At 37.2% G+C, this 16,243-nt stretch overlaps 1 protein-coding gene across 1 annotated transcript in view; it reads right to left on the bottom strand.

Annotated features, from left to right (window-relative positions):
• The window catches only part of LOC122647343, an 81,758-nt gene extending 71,064 nt beyond the window's left edge, over nucleotides 1-10,694 (bottom strand). Inside the window, exons 1-6 of the mRNA XM_043840772.1 lie at nucleotides 10,472-10,694; nucleotides 5,843-5,854; nucleotides 5,515-5,581; nucleotides 4,297-4,398; nucleotides 1,278-1,456; nucleotides 728-891 (exon numbers count right to left, since the gene is read on the bottom strand). Coding sequence (XP_043696707.1) covers nucleotides 728-891; nucleotides 1,278-1,456; nucleotides 4,297-4,398; nucleotides 5,515-5,581; nucleotides 5,843-5,854; nucleotides 10,472-10,681 — 734 coding nt within the window. The 5' untranslated portion in view covers nucleotides 10,682-10,694. The remainder of the gene's footprint in view (nucleotides 1-727; nucleotides 892-1,277; nucleotides 1,457-4,296; nucleotides 4,399-5,514; nucleotides 5,582-5,842; nucleotides 5,855-10,471) is intronic.
• Nucleotides 10,695-16,243: the final 5,549 nt, after the last annotated feature.

A 16,243-nucleotide genomic window follows, 5' to 3' on the forward strand; every position in this document is an offset into this window, starting at 1 on the left:
TAATCCTTCAATTACCCCTTTAATCTTACTTCAACAACCCTCAATTTTATTAAATCATTCATCAAAACTTTAATCCTAAGCTTTTCCCATCTTTCTCTTCTTTTCTCCCTCTTTCACTTCTTTAGCAATGTTAAGAGAATCTCCAATCTTATGTCTTAGCTCCTCATAAGGATTATTTGTAATGCATGGCACTTTTGTAAATAACAAGTCTCCTCATAGAAATACTCAAAAGTCAAGTCAAAAGTCTAAACCCTAATCTTAATATCCAATAGTGCTCAAAGATATGGTATCTAGCTAAAGTCTTGTACTAGAATGCCCTTAGTTATATTATTAGGTTAAGATTCACTTGAATCAACCTAAACCAAATGAATCAAAATGAACCCAAATTCACAAATGAGTTCAAAAAAAATATAACACATCATAAACTAGGTCCATAAATTAAATAAAAACCATGGGCTTTTAAAAAATAAACATCATAAGGCCCATACTTAGCTATTAATCAAGAATAAGCTCATAAACCATTTTAACACAAGTAAAATCATAATTACAAGAGAATCCTTATAAAAAAACAAACAATATCATATAATAGAATCGATCTACTTCCATCCAATCCAGTCACTCTATAAAATAATTAATAACTAATATTAAAAGACAGTACTTGGGTCAGGGTATTACATCCTCCCCTCCTTATAAAAATTTTATCCTCAAAATTGATTGATCATCAAACAATTGGGGATATTTCTCCCGCATGTCAGACTCAAGCTCCCATGATGCATCTTGGCTGGTATGATTCTTCCAAAGGACTTTCACCAACGAGACAACTTGATTCTGCAAAACTTTATCATTCTGGTCTAAGATCTCAACTGATTCTTCCACATATGAAAGATCTTCCTTTAATTGTAGCGGTTGACAGTTTAAAACATGAGATGAATCACAAATCTCATGAAGTCGAGCTCAGACAATACTCTATCGTAAGATGTCCCATCTGTGAGCAAGGAGAAAAGCCATCGTATCTCAATTCGGGAAAGGAACTTTGTGGTCTTTGTCCTTGGAGAGCAATACCTCCACTCCCCTCTGTTGGAGGTCTCCAATATTTGGGCGAGCTGCCATGTGCTGAAGGAGATCTCTCTGCCCTTCACATAACTAGTAATGATGAAGTCATTTCCCTCATGTTTATAGGCTAAGTTGATGTAGAACAGCCGAATGAGGCAAGGATAGCAGTGGCGTTTTGGTTGGAGCATAGGTAGCCACCCTATCCTCTCAAACCTTTCTCAAACCTTAAAAGCCCTTAAGTCATCAAGAACCACTCCACGTTCAATTTCTATGTTCATCTCCATGAAATCTTCTCCATACCTAATTTCTTCTTGAGCATTTCGGAATAAAAGAGGCTCAAAATCAGCATCAAGGTTGACAGCCCTTCTTCCCCTTCTTCTTCCACCCCTTCCTCTACCACGAGCTGCAGCCATTTGTTTTAAAAGGATGCACACATATAAATAGATAGATTGTAAGTATTAAAGATATATGTGCATGTGTGTTTACATAGGGGACAGCAGCCCTATAGGTAACCACAGTCAATAGGACTGCAAACTAATGAATGGTATAAAAATGTATGTGTGCTAAGTTGTTAAGGTAATACACCTATAAAAATATGTATATATAAGTGATTTTATATGTATATAGTATTAAGACATAATGGAGTAAAGATGACTTAAAGATAATCAAATTATAAACTAAAATTTTCACACAAGCATTTTATCAAACATATAGCATGCATAAGTAAAAGCAGTTTTAGTCTTCTAGAAGGAATAATAATAAGTATAAAAAAAGAGTATAAATATAAAGAATTTTAGGAAAGAAGGATAGTAGGATAGTACAACATACATGAGAGTTAAGAAACAAGTAAAAAAAAGAAAGAAACCCATTGTGGCATTTGTACAAACTCTTGTTGTGCACAGTAATAAAAGAACACGGAGACCAGGTAAATATAGAAGATGAAAAGGTAAAAGAAAAAAGAGAACAAAGTACATAATCATAAGAAGAATATAAAGAGAAAATATAACTAAAAAAGTTAAAGTCTACTATTTTGTTTCAAGAACTTAGGAAAAGAGTAAAAAAACCTAGGTTAGATTCTTGAAAGAGACATAAGATTTGGAAATATCTAAGTTTAGAGTACTTAAATTTAGTTTAAATGAGAAGATCTGGAGCTTAGAAACCTTCCAAGGTTTTTAGAAGAACCCTAGGCAACCCTTGAGAAAGATAGTAGAGTTGGAGAAGTGAAGAGTGAAAAGTAAAATGAAAACAGGAAAAACAGGTGTTTATAAAATTGTAACATTGTTTCGTGAACCGATCAATCGGTTCACCCAGGCCCTGAATCCGATTCAAAATTTTTAGTGAATCGGGTTCAAATTAATTCTCAGGTAAGTTACTATGAAGCCATATGATCGACCGTACGACTTCAACCCTAAAATCGGTTGGGTTTTAAAATTTAAAAATAATTTTAAAAATTATAAAATAAATTTATATATACATACATACATACATACATATATATATATATATATATATATATATATATATATATATATATATATATATATATATATATATATATATATATAATATCAAACACCAATAAAAATGGTATTAATAGACATATAAAAATAATAAATTTTAAATAAATAAATATATAACAATAATATTAATAATAAAAGTATTATATTAAATATAAATGCATATACATGTAATATGGGATAAAAATATGCCAAAAATCACATAAATCTATAATATTTATAGAAGGAAATGTATATAATAATATAACTAATATATAGGTATATAAATATGGTCTAAGTATAAAATTATGTAGATGCAATAATATTACTAATTGTTACTAATATTTTAACTGTATATTATGGTACTATTATTTTTATGCATGGATTGTTATATTTGTTATTTATATATATATTGTACTGTATTATACAATTGTTTCTTTTTAGGGACTCGAAATGTCGGCCTAACATATCTTTGCAACTCAAGATGAGTTATGTGCTAAGGCCAATCGCGGAATATAGTTACAATGTTGAAAATATTGATGAATTGAATCGAAAGCTCGAATTACTCATCAATGATCGAAGGTACCTCCAGTCTGTACTGTGGAACGAAAAATCCTTGATGACCAGGGACTTCTATATCATTGATCGAAGGGTGGAATACCTTCAATTTCACACCACTCGCATCGAAAGTATCCTCCATAGATGGGCGGATAAACTTCAAGGTCTTCCTTGAATCATTTCATGTATGATGAAGCATACTTTATTGTCAGTTGTTGCATTCATACTTATTGTGCACTTCACCATATCAAACTAAATGCATATGCTAATATTTTGATGTTTTCTTACCTCAGCTGATCAGTATGGTAGGACAACATCCTAATACCTATAGGAGGTTGAATGCCAATGGGCATGCAAATGCAGCCTCTTCCTCTAATCCTGCTAATAATGATCCCCCAGTTGAGTGTGCACAAGGAAACCCTCCAGATGTTGACATGCATGATATTGCTAGTCTAGTGGATAATATTATGGATAGACAGCAACAACAGATGCAGGAGTTTATGACAACAATGGCTGATCAGTTTCAAACAGCGATAAGAACCTTGCAACCTCCACAGGCAGCCCCTGCTGTTCCTGTCCCTCCTGTAGCACAGGCAGACCCTACAGCACAACACAAGGATGTGGAAGGCTACTTACTTGAGAGATTTTTGAAAATCTAGCCACTTACATTTGCTAGAATTACTGAGGATACTGTGCAGCTCATGAGATGGGTTAAGGAAATGGAGAAAGCATTCAAATTCCTAGGTTGTTCTGAGGAACAAAAGCTTACATGTGCTGGATATAAGCTTCAGTATGAAGCAGAAGCATGGTGGGAAACAAGGCCTATCTTAGAGGCTGCCCACCTGGTTCTGGCATGGGATATCTTCAAGAAAGCTTTCTTTGGGAATTACTTTCCCACCAATGCGCAAAAGAAGAAGGAGATTGAGTTGGCTATATTGACACAAGGGCCAAGATCAATGTTAGAGTACCAACAGAAGTTCGAGGAACTATTCTTCTTTTCTCCTCCACATCTTAGCACTGATGAGGCCAAGGCTCAGAAGTTTGAAGATGGGTTGAGCCCACAGAGCCTCTATTATGACTACTTGAACCACACAGAGCTACTCTGAAACAGTGCAGTTAGCAAAGAGAGTTGAAGATAAGCAGAGAGATGCATATCAAGTGAGCCAGGGATCAGGCAAGAGAGTAGTACCTTTCACTGATAGAGGGTACAACAAGTTCACTAAACCCTCTGGTTCTAGTTCAGCTCCAGGCCAGTCACAGAGGAGTGAGTCCGAGTCATCTGTGTCCAGACCTGTATATGCCAATCCCAGCACCAAGGCTACAGATGCAACAACTCCGGCAAATACTACTGATTTCAAGTGCTATACTTGTGGTCAAGCTGGCCATACGTCCAGGACTTGCTTCCAGAGAAGACCTACACTTCCCTACTGGGCAACCAGGCAGCAAGCCTCAGGGTCGAATCTACTCTGTTTCAGGTAGTGATGCTTAGGCTAACCAATCAGCGGTTACGGGTATCATTCTAAACTTATACATTCCTTAAGTATTCATTGACTTATATCACGCATATGTAATCATCAAGTCATGGCATTTAAGTACCATTTTCATCTGTTCTACACCAGCATATACCTTGTTTGATACAGGAGCAATACATTCTTTTGTGTCTCCGTCATTTGCAAAGAGGACAGGTGTATCACCTAAGTGTTTCCCTAAGAAACAGGCACATTGTTGTGTCTTGAGGCTTCCCTGTCTATCCCGCAGCCCCCCCACCTCTCCTTCAAGAGGATAGGGGTTTTCTTTGTTAATTTGTTTGCGATCTTATTTTTTCTTCTTCCCCTTTCTGGGCCCCCCTGTATCGCTTTTCTCTTTGGCAATGAATTATATTATTTACCCAAAAAATAGGAGGTTATAACCCTTACCAAAGAAAAGTTACAGCACACAGAGGTTCCGTACTTCAGTCAAACAAAGACATAATTCCAACAGATATGAACCCCAAGAGGTTTTGCTCATTTTTGCCAGCACCAATTCATGCTATGGTAAATTATTTGTCAACCAGGCTCCCAAAAAATAACTCTTTTAACGTTCAAGTTCTATTTGACAGCACCTGGATCGAACTGGTAGGACTACCTAACATCTCTAAAAGGAGAGTATCCTGAAATTATAGTAATCTCTTTGGAGGATTGTTAGACATCCAACTAGTTGATGGGAATCATCAATAGTTTTATGCCCTAAATGATAGAGGAAACTAACAAATGTATAATTGTATTGAGGAAATATGCCATCATTTCTTATCCATAAATCTATTTGAAGCTTAGAACAAACACATTAAATGACAAATATTACAAAATATTTAGGGAATAATAATGATAAAGTCATCATTGCCTCTTACTGGTTGTAAATCATGGATTAATTTTACCTCTTAGTTGTGAAAAGAATGGCTCCTGGACATGAAGTTCAAACTCAACGGCCTTTAACATCTGAAAAATTGCAATTACATAATTAATGCTAAGACAAGGTTATCATTGAACTAATGAGAAAAATAATATCAGAAGCACAAGCTTACATTTGTTAACTCAGATAAATTATCCAAAACAGTTTATTCCACTCATCTTCTTTTTGCTTTATGGACTTCTCTTCCTGGAAAATTAACCCACTAGATGTTCTCTAAAAGGATCCAGAAGTTTGGAACTGGCATAGAGCAGATGCTAGAGACTTGTATAAGGGATAAAGCAGCACACCTCCAGCAGTATCTGCAACATAAACAACAACAGTAACAAGAAACTAAGTTTCTTTTGAACTATTTGGTGCCGGCTACACTTATCCTGTTCCGCAATACATTACTGGAATGAACTAGATCGTGTTATGAGATACAATGAATCATAGATCTGTTAAGTAGGGCTATAATTATCATATTGAGGTATGTCATCCACCAGCTGATTCATGGGTAGGAACCAGTTGGGGCCCTATTCAACTCTTGACCAATACCAACGAAGCAGCAACGACCTTTAAAGGCACTTGATGATTTTGCCTACATGCAAACTGGTCAGATGCATGGGGCAGTGGGCTCATGGTACCCCCTCCCTTTCTTTATCCAGCCTTTTCTTCGCTTCGATAATGAATCACCAACTAAAAATAGAGGCAGTCTGATATCAGGTCAATACAACACTTGACCAATACCAACGAAGCAGCAACGACCTTTAAAGACGCTTGATGGTTTTGTCTCCATGCAAGCTGGTCAGATGCATTGGGCAGAGGGCTCATGGTTACCCCCCCCCCCCTTTCTTGATCCAGCCTTTTCTTCGCTTCAATAATGAATCATCAACTAAAAATAGAGGCAGTCTTATATCAAGACAATGAGGGTCTGCCTCCCTATGTTCAATTACTTCTCCTCCCTTTCTCTCCTCTCTTTTTTCTTTCTTATATTCTGCCTTATTCAGTATTCAGATTTACCACATGATATCAGAGCACTGATCTAGGGCATCTTCCTTTCTCTCTCTAACTTCAGATTCCTCTCAATCAATTCCTGATTTCCCTCTGCTTAATCAGGAATCAATTCCTTTCTCTCTCCTTTTGTTGTGTGCGCTGCAGCCTAATGGTTGCTGGCTTTGTTAGTAGGGTGTATAACCATCCCTTCTAAATCAAATCGACAATAGAACGGGCTGATCAGTGTTGTGCCTGGATCAATTGGTATCTGTGATTGGATTTTATTTTTTTTTAAATGGTGTGATCTGTGCAATAGTGGGTGATTTAAAAAAGTACCGGCTGTTGTGGCTCTTTATCTATGAGTAAAAGACTAAAAGTGAAGCTGAGTGTGACTATCATCAACATTGTGATTTCTGTACTTTCTCCTCCGGTGAGTACATTGGTTGATTTTTTGCACTTTATTGCTTGGTGTTGGAGTAGTAGAATGGCTAATAATAGTAATAAGAAAATATTTAGTGATGCAAATACTATTCATATTTAATCTATTAAGTTGAATCCATCACAAATTTTACTGTGGGAACGAGCTGTGACAGCTTATAATGGTTCAAGGGGAAAACTTCATATTCTATCTGATCCTCCTCCCAGTAAGGATGATAAAATTAATCTGGAATATTGGGGGCTAAACCTGCTGATATACCTATGGATGCTAATGCTAAACTTGACAATGAGAGTAATGCCAAATTTGTAGATAAACTAAGGTATATGCATTTTGTCGGGAATCTGATTTACTTAATTGTAACTCATCCTAATCCTTTGCAATAATTGTTGTTGGTCAATTGATGGAGGCAGCAAATGAAGTCCCATTTGGAGACTGATTGTCATGTATTCCATTATCTGTAGGATGCTTTGGGAAAGGGTTTGGTTTACAGACGACATAATCATTTTAATGTTGTTGGCTATTCAGATGTTGACTGGGCTGGTTCAGTTGATACAATGTCTAAACCTGGGTATGATACGTTTGTAGGCGGTACCCTAGTTGCTTGGAGAAGTAAGAAGCAAAGTTAATGTAGTCCTAGATAGGTAGAAGACCTACTAGGAGCCAGACATCCAGGACCTATTGAGCTGCTGGTTCGATGGGACAGAATTGGAGTTGTAGGTCAAGTTTAGGGTTAGGGTAATGGATAGGTATCTTATATGGTAAAGCTAAGCAACTTTAGGGCAGTCTAATGAACTAGTTTTTATTGGTTTTGGACGAGTAGAAGTAGTTGAGATGTGGGTTAGGGTTTTGGGAAATAGTGAAGTGACGGAATCTAGGGTTTAGAGGTGGAGTTAGGGCAAGGGCTTTAGGTCGAGTGTGGGTAGAGTGGAGGGAAATATATGCTGAAAGTTACAGCTAAATCAGATGGTTAAATCTGGAGTCATGGAGGTTTCCTAGTAGAAGTAGGAGAGAGGGGTAAAACTATAATTTAGACAATTGGCTGGGTGAATGGTGCTGAAATTTGAATCAAGTTTCTCTTAGGGTTTGAGGAAGATTCGATCAAATTTTTAGTAGGTTCTAACGGTTAGATTTGGTTGCGTAGAATTTTCACGAAAATCACCTTGCATGTGACCTTCGTTGCAGGTTTAAGGTTTTTCATGGATCTAGGGTTTTAGTTTGAATGAAATTGGATGGTGAAATTATGCTGGACAGAATGTAGAAGGTCTAGGGTTTAATGGATTGATGGGTTTTAATGGTGGATAACAAGGGGAATCGATGGAGATAGATAGGGCTTAGGTTGAAGGATGAGAAGAAGAAGGTTGAATGCTGTAACAATAAACTACTAACTTGAAAACTGATCTTCAATGGCAGCAGCAGCTTTGAAGATGGATAAGAGAGCCCCCCGATCTTAACTGATGCAAGGAGTCGATTGGAGATCCACCAATCCCTTCACCTTGATATTACTCACAAGGCACACTCACGATGGAGCAAAAGCCACAAGCATAAAGCTGAGTTTTTATTAATCAAATTCGTGTTCAATACTTTCCCCCCTTACAACCTTATATGAAAGACTTGAAATTAGACTCCTACACTAAAAAGGAAAGGTCTAACCCAATCCTTAACCTGCTAACTTAAACTAACTAGGAAATTGAAATAGACTCAAAATAGAGTCCTAATCCAGCCCAACTTAAATACTTAAAAGAAAACTAATAAAATCACTTAAATTGAACAACTGGTTCAAACAATCTTTGGACCGGTTCAATTAAAATCATTAAAAATATTAAAATAAACTAAGTATAGGGCTAATCCCGTATGCAACCTATGTACCCATATTTTAAGCCCATTAAAGTGGCCTATTACATAGAAAACCCTTGGGATCAAAGGCCCAACATATATATATCCCAACCCTAGACTTATTTCTAAAGAAATAAGCCCATTTGGATGATGAATTTGCATCAAAAGTCCAATTGCTAGATCGAGTGTTTAAGTTGAGCATCGTGCTACGGTTCACACAATGGCTAAGTTGATATGGTTTAAAACTCCCATAAGAGAAATTTGCTTGTCACTAAACCAATGGAGATGTTGTGTGATAATCAAGCTACCACTTATATTGCTAGTAATCCTATATCTCACGAGAGAACCAAACATATTGAGGTGGATTGTCATTTTGTTCAAGATGCAGTTATGAAGAAAGTTATCTCTACTCCTTATGTCAATTCTTCAAATCAGTTGGGTGACATTTTCACCAAAGCTATGAGCCATAGTCTATACTTAATCATGTGTTCCAAGTTGGGCATGGGGGATGTCTATGCTCCAGCTTAAGGTGAAGTGCTAATGAGATGTACTTAGATCATGTAATGAGACACACCGAATCATGGCTCTGTTAAGTAAGGGTATAAATTTCATATTAAGATATTCTATAAACATAAAATCGATAAGGGGCTGCCTGCCTATGGTTGATCACTTCTCTTCCCTTACTTCTCTTTTCTCTTTTTCCTCTTTCTTTCTTATGTTCTGCCCTATTCAGTTCGGATTTACTACATTGAGATATTATATTTAAGTATCAAATTTCTTGCCAGCTGCCTGCCTATGGTTGATCACTTCTCTTCCCTTCAAGTTCAGATTTACTATACCATACATATGCGAGAGACACGCATACAAAAGTGAGAGTAAAACAAATGACGTATAAATTTATTGGCACTTAGTATTGACCGGGAGCCTGGGGCTAGGGAATACTGTGTCCTTTATGAACAAGGAACGGTCACAGAAAAAATTACATGCATTATCATATTAAGTATTGGAAAAAAAAATGAGGGCAGTCACATCATTACACAAAGATGCTTCTTGACATCACACAGTGTGTGCTCAGTTTAGCAAAAATAGGGTGTGTTCAAAGCATTGTCATAACAAAACTGCCAAAATATTTAATTACGGATCAAAATCTGATCGCATATGGATTTGTGGCAACACAAACAGGTTAATTGTTTGAGTTCACAGTATCAGATCAGGTATCGGCCAATTCTAAAACCAATACGTATACATTTTGGTCCATATCAAACGTTTTTGCCCTCAAAGATAGCAATACCAACATGGATTTTGACCATTGTATCTTCTGTCCCGATCAGGTACCGGCCAGGTCTCGGTATAGGTGTAATCACTAACTCTGCTACCAAATAGAAGAAAAATGATCGATTTGCAAATTAAATAAATAAACCGCGACTCAAGAAAACTAAAGCAAAACTCTCAAACTACATGTAAGCTGAATAAATTGGAATAAAGGTCTCACAAAATATTAGGTAAACTAATGGACAAGAAAAAATGCATTATCCATCACTTCAACGCAGAAGCAAGCGAAGACCACAGATGAAATCCAACTTCATTTTCATCCCAACACTACAATCCTTAATTCAGAATAATTTCAGTTTAATTTCTACTACTATTTGTTGAAAATGAGAAGTGAAGAAACAAGATTGATGATCTCACCAGAACGATCCGAATTTGGGTCCCAGTGATCATCTCTAAGGAGATCGGTGCAGTATTCCTTCGACAAACCAAGATCGAATTCTAGTGTTTCATTAACATAAGACGAAAGAGTGAATCTCAAAAGCTCTTCGATACAATGTGATAGTTGGAGTGGTGAGACTCCTGGAGAAGATGGCGAAGAAAGTTCTTCCATTGCTCGCTCCACTGTTTCTCTTCCCCACATGTTCATTCATCCAAATTCGAAATATTTACGAGGACTGGAGGGGACAGTGAAATGCCCTCTTAGAAGATGAAAATCACAAGAATTCCACAACATGTGGAGTCCGGGATCTTTATCCCCTCGAGTTCCCTGCCCCACGTACTTCCCCAATTCCTCCAACAAGGGGGGCTGAAATGACCACTCTACCCCTACCCGAACACTCTGCCTGGGTGGGGTCCACCACCCTCCATTAGAGGAACTGAGAAACTAGGCCGGGCAGGGAACTGGAGGAGATAATTTTTTGTCTGGATCTGCTCCCCATGTGGGTGGTTGATCCCAACTCCAACATGTGGAGATGGGTCGGGTTGGTTATAAGCTATAACCCTATATAATACATCCATCGTTCTGATCATTAAAAAATGGTTCAGATTTGCATCGTTGGATGAAGGAGGATGCCTCATATTTTTTTATTTCTTTTTGGTAGTAAGACTAAGGTGTATTACACATGGAAAGAGTTGTGCATAACTCGAAAATCCGCGGATTGGAATTTGGCCAAACTATTGTATGCCTAAGAGAGAAGCAACACATATTTCCTCCTTGGAACATGAGAAAAAGTGCTTGAAATATAAAAGGACGATAAATAAACAATAACAATAATAGTGCCACATATCGGTCCAAGGAAATGCCATGTCAGCATCACCTTATGCTTCATCAATGCCACCTATCACGAATTTGGCTCCTCTCCTACAAGGGCATTGCCCAGAGAGTCTCTAGTGAGCTCTTTGAGGGCAACAACACGTGGAAGATTGCGATCCGACAACCCTGATTAGGCTATCCAGGTTCAAATGTTTTTCACCCATTTAGCTCAAATGCCCTGTAGATTACCCAAACCCATTTCTACTCCTATCTCTATCCCCTTCTTTTTTCTCTCTGTCTTCCTCAACTCAAACCTACGAGAAGATTTTGTTGCAAAACCCTAACTACTCTACGATCCTCTATACCTCTCGACTGTGAATCATTTTCCCCTTCTTCCTCGACTCAAATCACAGCACTCTTGCTCATCTTCAAAACCTTCAATCCTCTAGGTTGCGACTTTTCTTTTGATTTCTTCCAAGCCTCAAATTCTTGTGATCCTGCGATAGATGTGCAGCTACAGTGTCATTTGGCTCTAGTGTACGTTTGGCTAATCAACAATTGCTCTTCATCTTAAGCGCCGACATAAAGATGAAGAGCAATTGTTGATCAGCCAAAGGTGCGCTGGAGCCGATGACACTGTAGTTGCACATCTATCGTAGGATCATAGGAATTTAAGGCTTAAAAGAATTCAAAAGAGGAGTTGCAACCAAGAAGAGTTAGGTTTTTGAAGATGAGCAGGAGTGTCGTGATTTGAGTCGAGGAAGAAGGGGAAAATGATCGCAGTCGAGAGGTACGAAGAGGATCGCATAAGAGTTAGGGCTTTACACAAAATCTTCTCACAGGTTTGAGTCGAGGAAGAAAAAGAGGGAAAAAGAGGGAATAGACATAAGAGCAGAATCGGGTTTGGGTAATCTGTCGGGCATTTGAGCTAAATGGGTGAAAAACATTTGAGTTTGGGTAGGTTAATCAGGGATGTCAGATCGCAATCTTCCACGTGTAGTCCTCACAGAGCTCACTAGACACTCATGTATCGTTGGCTTCATGGGCCTGGTCATGTTTGTTGAGATCGGGGTTGTTTCAATGAGTCACTCGAGTCGAGTAAACAAAACATGAAACTTGGTCAGGAGTCATGAAGACTCGTCTAGGTTTAAGAAATGACCAGACCAAATCCGAGTCGGTTTGAATTTTTATTGACTCAATGTTTTTGCTCGAGTCATGTGAAGCTCACCGAGTCTAATTTTTTTCGGGTCACATAATATTCATAGACCATAAGTTTATGATACAACTAAGCAAAACCTAGAATTTTTGTTTATTGTCTTCAATATTAACCTTTTTTTTTTTCTCTCATCTATGAAGTAGTTTAGCCTCGGTCTCTTCTCATAGGTTTAAGGAATGACCAAACTAAGTCCAAGTCAGTCCAAATTTTTATTGACGCACTATTTTTGCTCGAGTTTGGTTTTTTTTTTTTCCGGGTCACATACTATTCATAGACCATAAGGTTGGGATACAACTAAAAATCCCTAGTTTTTGTTTGTTGTCTTCAATATTAATGTTTTTTTCTCTCACCTACGAAGCAGCCTAGCCTCATTCCCTTCTCACTTGAAGAAGGAGAAGAAGGAAAATTCTAAAAAATGACTCGCCCAACTCATTAGGTTTTGAAACTGAAGTCAAGTCGAAAAACCTGGTTTTCCATTATGATTTGTATTAGTTTTGTATGTATATTTACACATGAATTATACTTTATTTAGATGAAGGTAGACTATATAATTTAATATGTAGACTATGGTTTTTTGGTAAAATACATGGACTCTTATTAAGTTGCCTAAATTTAATGATTCTGGTCTGATGGAAGGACAAGCCGACAGGACCTACACTACCAAGGGGAGGATAAAAATCCTCTCCAATTTGCATATCGTCAAATGCAATGCATTTCTACCTTGAGCGATTGACACGTGGCATGAACAGATCATGCTGCTCACATTTTTTTGCCCACTTCCATTGAGTGCTACCCATTATGCTTATTTGGATTATAGTTAACCCGCCCATTTGAGGTCCGGGCAAATACCCAAAAGATTATAATCCTATCCTTTCCCGCCCGTGAAGTTCATCCCCTACAAAGAATTTGGGGATTTCACCTCATCTCTCCTACGATTTCGAGGTTCAGGCTTCAAAAGTGATCTTCAGACCTCCTTCGGATTTGTGGAGCTTGCATGGTTGTTATCTTTGTCTTCTCTGGTGGCCTATTACAGAAAAACTCTCATCTCCCACTCTGGTATATTTTTTTTGGGATTTACCCTAACTCTTCTGAGATTTTTATTGGTCATTTTCTCTGTTGGTTTTGAAGAGCAGACCCCACCCCATCTTCGGCTTGTGATTCGATGGTAACTCCACTTTAATCCATCCTTTTGTCTATGATTCTTAACCGATTTGGTTGTCTTACTCTTCAAAAACCCTAACTGGTTCGAATAAATTGAATTGATTATTACTAAGAAGGTATAACATTTTATTTTCCTTTCTTTCAACTAAGCATGTGATTGAAGTTGTAATTTATTTTTAGAAAGTTATGTTACACAACAACTGAGTTTCCCTATCTGGGAGGTGAATGTAGCATTTTCTTGTGCAAATTACCTTGGATTTTCATGTAATTATTGGACAAACTGTATGTTTTATTCTGGTTAGATTGGTGTTATCTTTTGCTATTATGATAGTGTGAATTGTCAACATTTTTATGGTTGGATTTGATAGCAGGAGTTTCATTTGTGTTTTTATAAATGGATTTTAGCAAATAAGTATGATTAGAGAATATGATGTTTAAATAATCTTTAAGCAAGAGGTATTAATTGAATCAGACACTTTCTTTTTCCATCAGCTTATATTTTCACAGGAATGGATGAACAACCTCCGATGTGTAGCTGTGACCATGGGAGGATGGTCATGCTGACTTCCCACACATAAAAAAATCTTGGGCGATGATTTTATAGATGTCCGATCAATGGAAGACATCCAGAGGCTTTTATCTGGGTGGATCAAATTTTGGGGAATGAATCGGGGACTGTAGACATGGGGATTTTTCAATCATTTGTCTCTGTTAGCATTCACACATAGTTGAATTCGGTTGCTCCACAACAAGCATCTGGCCCTCACGTGCATAACCAAATACTTATGGGCCAAATGTTACTCCACCATTACTATGGAATGACCATCTTCCTCTGTATTTGGGTATTGTTTCTTTCGTGCAATGTATTTTATGCAAAGGCTGTGTAAACTTCACACGACTTCCATTTTGATAGACTTTTGATCGTATTTTGTTATGACTAATGTATTATCAGCAAACTTTGGCCAATTTGAGCATGGTTTAAGTAGGTACTAAGTTTATTTATTTATTTATTTTATGTTATTTACATTTAGAATTGATTTAATATTTTTTTAAGGTGAGTCCTTAGCTCAAAATGGAAGAGCACCTGGGAATTTTTCAGGGTATGATGGTTCAATTTTTTTTTATGTATTTATAGTTAAATTTATCTAACATGTTTTTCTAAGGTGAGTCCTTAGTTCAAATGGAAGAGCACCTGGGAATTATCCAAGGTATGATGGTTTGAATCCATCAAGATTCATACATTATTCCATGTTGTGGGAGATTATGATATTTTTTTTTAATTTCTTTGCCATCTTAGAGTGACTGCATTTCCCTTTTATACATTGTTCCATTAGGATTCATACATTGTTCCAAGTTCAACTATTCTTTTAGCCTAGCCACATTTGATACAACTGCTCCAATGGTTCAATACAATTTACTAACTCTTGCTACCATGTGAAACTTCTAAATTCCCATGCCTTCGCAACAAAGATGTTGGATAACAATTTCAGTTCTTCATGCACCTTTTTACAATAGTTGTGCAACCACATCAACATCCATATTTGTTATCCCGATTATTGTAGGCTTTGATTTGTCACCCCCGGTGATGATGAGAATATAACATGGACATATGGCGTCTCTCTCAAATCACCCAAGAACCCATAAAAACACCCCAAAAAATGACCACTTTTATAAAACGATCACCCAAAGACCAATGGAGTCAAATGGAGCCAATCTAGGGCCAATAGCACCACCCAAGGGCCCGGTAGCACCACCAAATGGACTGGTGGTGTAATACTTCGTATCAAGAAAAATATATAATATTGAGTTTTATTGATTAAAAGACGTAAGCGGGTTCATTTTGATGGAATTTGGTGCGAGTTAGCCCAACATAGAAATATTGAAAGACAGACGTAAGTGAGATTTTTCATCATTTATTATACAAGTCAGAACGACCCGTAGATATGTGTCACCCCTTTTGGTGCTTCACACCAAAGAGGAAAGAAAGTAAAATCTTACTGTTTTAGGTGAAGTATTGACTTCGCATGAGTTTTAGAGGACTTTTGAGCCAGTGTTTGGGGAAGCCCAAAACATAAAAAATGTAGGTAATTATGTTATCTAATTTACTAAAAAATAATTGGGTTAAACGTATTCAAGACGAGAAAGTTATATCATAATATTCAGACATAGCAAAGTAGATGAATATAGTTGTCAAAGTACATCAGTCAGTTTTGAAACCAATTTTGAAAGTCTTACGCTCCAACTGGGTCAAAGGTTTCTTCTTATGAAACATAAGTATTCAAATTAGATTTCAGTTAGAAAATAATCAGGTCATTTCGATGTGTATCAGCCGAGTTATGACCAATACACTGAGGAGAGGTCGAGTTGCAGCTGACAACCACATCTAGATTTACACCAATGGGCGAGTCTGATTCACAAACAAAGGCCCCTGGATCCCATCCAGAGGCCTCTGGATCGGTGAATAGTAACTTCGAGTTCGGATTTATAAAAATGGTTTTGGCTCCTTATTTTTATTTCTCTCATCCAAAATTAGAAAGAAAGGA

The sequence above is a fragment of the Telopea speciosissima genome, unplaced genomic scaffold, assembly GCF_018873765.1.
Source record: "Telopea speciosissima isolate NSW1024214 ecotype Mountain lineage unplaced genomic scaffold, Tspe_v1 Tspe_v1.0029, whole genome shotgun sequence".
In the NCBI taxonomy this organism is placed as follows: domain Eukaryota; kingdom Viridiplantae; phylum Streptophyta; class Magnoliopsida; order Proteales; family Proteaceae; genus Telopea; species Telopea speciosissima.